The sequence below is a fragment of the Eimeria maxima genome, genomic scaffold, assembly GCF_000499605.1.
Source record: "Eimeria maxima Weybridge genomic scaffold, Emw_scaff465, whole genome shotgun sequence".
In the NCBI taxonomy this organism is placed as follows: Eukaryota; Apicomplexa; class Conoidasida; order Eucoccidiorida; family Eimeriidae; genus Eimeria; species Eimeria maxima.
In genome coordinates this window covers 16,521-22,500 of record NW_013566525.1, presented here as the reverse complement: position 1 = coordinate 22,500, position 5,980 = coordinate 16,521, and the positions used below count along the sequence as shown (strand labels likewise).

Sequence of the window (5,980 nt, the reverse complement as noted above, 5' to 3'; positions counted from 1 at the left end):
CAGCAGCAGAAGCAGCAGCACAAGATGCAGCAACAACAGTACAACAAATATCCTCATCCTTCTCCTCCTCCTCCTCAGCAATAAAAACAGCAACAGCAGCAGCAGCAACAACAGCAGCAGCAACAGCAGCAGCAGAAGCAGAAGCAGCAACTGCAGCAGGAGAAGAGTATGGTGTATATATAATAAATAAAGGAGAAAAAAAAGAAGAAAAAAAAATAAATATAATTAATTATTGGTATAAATTCTGTGCAGATATTTGCCGCTGCTGCTATCTGCATGCATGCAGCGATTTCTTACATATAAAGTTCTTATGTAGGGAGTTATGGGGCCAGGGGCTGCAGCAGCTGCTGCAGCAGCAACAGCAGCAGCAGCAGCAGCAGCAGCAGCAGCTGAATACATTAGATCTATTAAATGAACAATTAAGGAGTAGTGTTGCTGCTGCTGCTGCTCATCCTTATTCACGCTTGCTGCCTCATCTAGTAGATTGCCGTGTTACTGCAGCAGCAGCAGCAAGCTTCTGGGGGGGGCAGCTTGCTGCAGCAGACACAGCAGCAAGACTGCTGCAGCTGCCTAGACTGTCCCTGCTGCTGCTTGTTGCTGCTCTTGTTGCTGCATGTACACCACAAAGGGCAGATAAGAGGAAACTGCAGCAAGCATACAGCAGCAGCAGATTGCTGCAACGTAGTCGCAGCAGCAGCAGCAGCAGCAGCAGACCAAGAAAAACAACACCACAGCAGCAGCAGCAGCAGCTGCTGCTGCTAAATGGAGACACTATACTAGCTAAGGCCCCTTCCTCCTTTACTCTTATTAGATGGCTTGCTGTTGCTGAGCTGCTGCAGCAGCAGCCGCTAACCCTTGAGTGTCCCTCCTTGCTGCAGCACATAAGTAGTTTGCTGCGGTTAGGCTTAGTAGGTGTATATGCAGCACCATTGCTGCTGCAGCAGAAAGCAGCAGCAGCAGCAGCAGCAGCAGGTGCAGGTGGTGCAGCAGCAGCAGCAACAGGAGGACTTGCATGGGTACATAGTGCAGGATGGTTAGTAGATTGTATGCGTGAGGCACGTAGACTTCCTGCTGCTGCAGCAGCAGCAGCAGCAAGAGCAGCAGCAGCAGGAGGCAGCGTAACAGGGCGCAGCACGGACCTCCTTAATCCAGCAGCAAAGTTGCTGCTGCTGGCGGATACATCTCTTGTATTTGCTGCAGCAAAAAGTCTTAAAATTAATCTACATGAATTATTATAACTATTTATTTATTTATTTATTCTTTTTTTTTATTTAATTAATTAATTAATTAATTAATTAATTTATTTATTTATTTATTTTATTTATTTATTTTTCCCCCTTTTTTTTGCCATCTAATTCACTAAGTAGCCAAACCCTAAACCCTCATAAACCCTCATAAACCCTAAACCCTAAACCCTTTTTTTTTTATTAATAAAATAAATAAATATAAATAAATAAATAAATAAATAAATAAGTAAATAAATAAATAAACTAAATAAATAAATAAATAAATGAATAAATTATTTATATAAATAAAATAAATAAATTTTTTTTTTTTTTATTAAAAAAGAAAAACAAAAAAAATTAGACAAATAATCCCCTATCTAACACTCATTGTCTGGGGATTTTCTTGCTGCTGCTGCTGCTGCTGCTGCTGCTGCTGTTGTTGTTGCTGTTATTGCTGCTGCTGCTGCTACATCGGCACCAGCACAAAAGCTACGTTGCTGTTGCTGACAATGCTGCTGCTGCTGCTGCTGCTGCTGCTGCTGCTGCTGCTGCTGCTGCTGCTAGAAAATATATCCTTTACTAAAACTGCATTTATTTGCTTTATTAGCTAATTAGCATTTATTGCTGCTGCTGTTGCTGCTGTTGCTGCTGTTGCTGCTGCTGCTGTTGTTGTTGTTGTTGCTGTTGCTGCTGCTGTTGCTGCTGCAATAAGAGTTCCAGCTTCTATTGCGCTGGTGTAGCAGATGCCTTTGTTGCTGCTACTACTCTGCAGCAGCTGCAGCGCCCTACTGCTTGCTACTGCTACTGCTGCTGCTGCTGCTGCTGCTGCTGCTGCTGTGTGGCCGAGGTGTTGCAGAGGAGTTAACAGACACGACGCTGTTGCTGCAGCTTTTCCTGCTGCTGCTGCTGACGCCTGCAGCAGCAGCAGCACAACAGCAGCAAAAACAAATCCCCCATAGAACTACAGAACCTATACATCCCCCCCTACAACAACACCTGCTGCTGCTGCTGCTGCTGCTGCTGCTGCTGCTGCTGCACTTACCTTTTCTCTTAATAGAGAAGCTCCCCCTTATCTTGAAGTCTGCTGCTGCACTCTCCTCTCTTGCTCTCCTACTAGATAGGGCCTGCAGCAGGGGGGACTGCATAAGAGCAGCAATATGAGGGTTGCTGCTGCTGCTGCTGCTGCTGCTGCTGTTTGTTTTAGGTTTTCCTGATGTACTATGAGCCCTTACTAGCCTACGCATTGCTGCAGCAGCAACGTTGCTGCTGCGGTTGCTGCTGATGCTGCGTGCTGCTAGTGCTGCAGCACTACCACCACATAAGCTTCTGCTGCTGTTGCTGTTGCTGCAGCTACCTGCAACAGCAGCAGCAGCACCTTCACGTAGAGCTTGTCTATGCTGCTGTTTCCTTCTTTGCTTCTGCTGCTGCTGCTGCTGCAGCAGCAGCGCAGCAGCCTCCCTCCCTACAGGCTCAGGCATCTTATAGCTAATAACATCCGCATGCAGAGGAGGAACATCACCATGAACAGCAGCAGCAATACACGGTGTTGCTGCTCCTATCTGCAGCAGCAAAGGGGTACTCAATAAAGAACCTGCAGCAGCAACAGCAACAGCAGCAGCAGCAGCAGCAGCAGCAGCAGAGAATAAGGATACATATATAAATGGTAAAATAAGACAGTAAAAACGCACAGACACACAAGAAAGCAGCAGCAGAAACAGCAACAGCAGCAGCAGCAACACCACCACCACAAACAGCAGCAGCAGCAGCAGCAGCAGCAGCAGCAGCAGGACGTACCCCATGTAAGTTGCTGGGTATTAGGCTCATTAGGTTGTTTATTAGGCAAATTAATAGGCAAAGAAGTTAAGGAAAATCCTATGGGCTTTTCTCCTGGTAGCTGAATTGCTGCTGCTGCTGCTGCTGCTGCTCCTCCTCCTCCTCCTGGTGCTGCTGCTCCTCCTCCTTGCTGCTGCAGCAGCAGCTGCTGCTGCTGCTGAAGTTGATGGGGAGGAGGAGGCCTAAATTCCCCGTGCTGCACCATCTGGTGCATCTTGCTGCTGTCTAGGTTTAGGTGCTGCGCACGACGCCGCTGCAGCTGCTGCTGCAGCTGCTGCTGCTGCAGTGCCCGCTGCATAGTAGTAAAACGTGTACACTCCGAGCGTATCTCCCCCCTGCAGCAGCAACAGCAACAGCAGCAGCAACAGCAGCAGCAACAGCAACAGCAGCACACACAGACAATAAGGTAGATAAATCTTCTCTCCTGCTGCAGCAGCAGTTCTACTCGTGTATTGCATGCATTGCTGCTGCTACTCCTGCTACTACTACTACCACTCCTGCTGCTGCACTTGCTGCTGCTGCTGCTGCTGGTGCTGCACTTGCTGCTGCTGCATACATACCTTGGCATAAAGTTACGGGGATCGTCATCTGCATCGATCCCCTTAAAGAAAAGACGCGTTGCTCCTGGATGGAAGCCAACAGCAGGACCAGCAGCAGCAGATCTACCTGCAACAGTTTGCTGCTGCAGCAGCAGCTGCTTTTTATTATGCTGCTGCTGCTGCTGCCATAATTGCATGCGTTTTTCTTGCTGCTGCTGCTGCTGCTGATCTAATAAACGTTGTGCGCTGTCTTGATCCTCAGAGATAAATAGATCAAAGAATTCATCTATACCTATTTCTTTCTTTTTTTTTTGCTGCTGCTGCTGCTGCTGCTGCTGTTGCTGCTGCTGCTGGCGGTTGTGCTGCAGACGACGGGTTTCTTCATCCAGCTGCTGCAGCTGCTGCTCTGCTAACTTCTGCTGCTGCTGCTGCAGTTGCTGCTGTCTCTCTAACTCTTCTGCATCCAATAGACCACTAGCCTCACCATCCTCTGAATCACTGCTGCTGTTGCTGCTGCTGCTGCTGCTGCTGCTGCTGCAGTTGCTGCATGCATCTACATCTATTACGTCGTGCTGCAGCAACTCTCTTAGCTCGGGCTTAACTTCCTTCATCAGTACTACTGGCTCATCATCGTCCTCATTGTCTGACCCTTGCTGCTGCTGCTGCTGCTGCTGCTGCTGCTGCTTACGTTTCCTCTGTGGCTGCTGCTGCATATCTTGCTCCTGCTCCTGCTGCTGCTCCTGCTGCTGCTGCTGCTGCTCATAAGACATGTCATCTCCTCTCCTCCTTTTGGTGATTTCTCTGTCTTCTGCTGCACTTATAAGTTCAGGAGTCTCCTGCAGCAGCAGCAAATGCTGCTGCAGCAGCTGCTGTTGCTGTTGCTGCTGCTGCTGCTGTTGCTGTTGCTGCTGCGGCAGCAGACACTGCCTCCTAGCAGGATTAAGATGTTCAGGTGTAGCATTAGCAAGGGAATTAATTTGTTGATTAATAATAAATATTTTATTATTATCTCCTTTTGCTGCTGCTGCTAGCAGCTGCTGCAGCAGCCGCAGCAGCGGGAGATCTGGATAGTATTGTCTCTCTACTGCAGCAGCAAGTGCTGCTTCCCATGTTGCTTCCTTTAATACTATTTTCTTCTTCCTCTTGCTGCTGCTGCTGCTGCTGCTGTTACCTGCTGCTGCTGCTGCTGCTGCTGCTGTTGTGCCATTTATTAAGGATAATTGGCTGCTGTGTAAGGAAGATATTGCTGCTGCTGCTTCCTCTGCTGCTGCTGCTGCTTGTCTTGCTGCTCTTAATACACAACCAGGAGCTAACACTCCTTCCTCATTAGCTTTTGCTGCTAATCTTATGCTGCTGCTGCTGCTGTTGCTGTTCCTGTTGTTGTTGTTGCTGCTGCTGCTAGGGGAGATTTGCTGCTGCTGAGGGTCCCATCCTGTTCCTGCTAATTCAGGATGTTTACGTCTTCTTGCTGCTGCTGCTGCTGCTGCTGCACTGCCGCAGCGACGCATAAATTTACCAACACTCATATAATTACCACTAGCAGCAGCAGCAGCAGCAGGACCAGCAGCAGGAGCAGCAGCTGCTGCTGCATCAGCTCCTGTTGCTGCCGAAGCATCCCCTCCTGTGGAGGAAGCATCAGTGTTCGCTGTTGCTGCTGCAGCAGTTCCTGCTGCTGCTGCTGTTGCTGCTGCTGTTGCTGCTGTTGCTGCAGCGTCCGACGTTGCTGCGGCAGTTGCATTTTCGCGTTCTACTATGAGGCCTCTATTTCCTTCTGCTGCAGTTGCTGCAGTTGCTGCAGTTGCTGCTGCTGCTGCTGCCGCTGCTGCTGTTGCTGTTGCTGCTGCTCTATTTTGTTCATGCTGCATGCGCTGCCGTTCATTGGCACTAGAGGCAACAGAGAAAGATATCAAGCGGCGTCCGCTGCTGCTGCTGCTGCTGCTGCTGTTGCTGCCAGCATGTGGCGTTGCTGCTCCTGCTTCTGCTGCTGATCCATTGGAATCTGCTGCTGAGTTGGTCATTGGCTCAGCAGCAGCAGCAGCAGCAGCAGCAGCAGCAGCAGCGACTTCAGAAGCAGCAGGTGGGCAGCCAGCAGCCTCCCTTGCGTCCTGCTGCATCCTCGTGAATATGCCTGCAGAGGATTTGCGCTGCTTCTGCTGCTGCTGCTGCAGTCGCTGCTGCTGCTGCTGCTGCTGCTGCTGGCTGCGCTGGAAGGGCTTCAGCCCTGATGCCTAGCAGCTGCTGCTGCCTCATGAAGTTTACCAATGCATGCTGTGTTTTTGCTGTCAGGATTGCTGCTCTGCTGCTGCTTTTGCAGTTGCTGCTGCTGCTGCTGTTGCTGCTGCTGCTGTTGTTGTTGCTGCTGCTGCTGCTCGTGCTGCTGCT

The 5,980-nt window shown here is 49.6% G+C and overlaps 1 protein-coding gene across 1 annotated transcript; it reads right to left on the bottom strand.

The window, feature by feature from the left end:
- Positions 1-2,011: 2,011 nt before the first annotated feature.
- On the bottom strand, positions 2,012-5,616 carry EMWEY_00034210 (hypothetical protein, conserved; the record flags this gene model as incomplete). Its single annotated transcript, XM_013481925.1, has 5 exons — positions 2,012-2,139; positions 2,269-2,350; positions 2,693-2,817; positions 3,021-3,394; positions 3,620-5,616. 5 exons carry the CDS (start codon positions 5,614-5,616, stop codon positions 2,012-2,014), a joined length of 2,706 nt encoding a protein of 901 aa, XP_013337379.1.
- Positions 5,617-5,980: the final 364 nt, after the last annotated feature.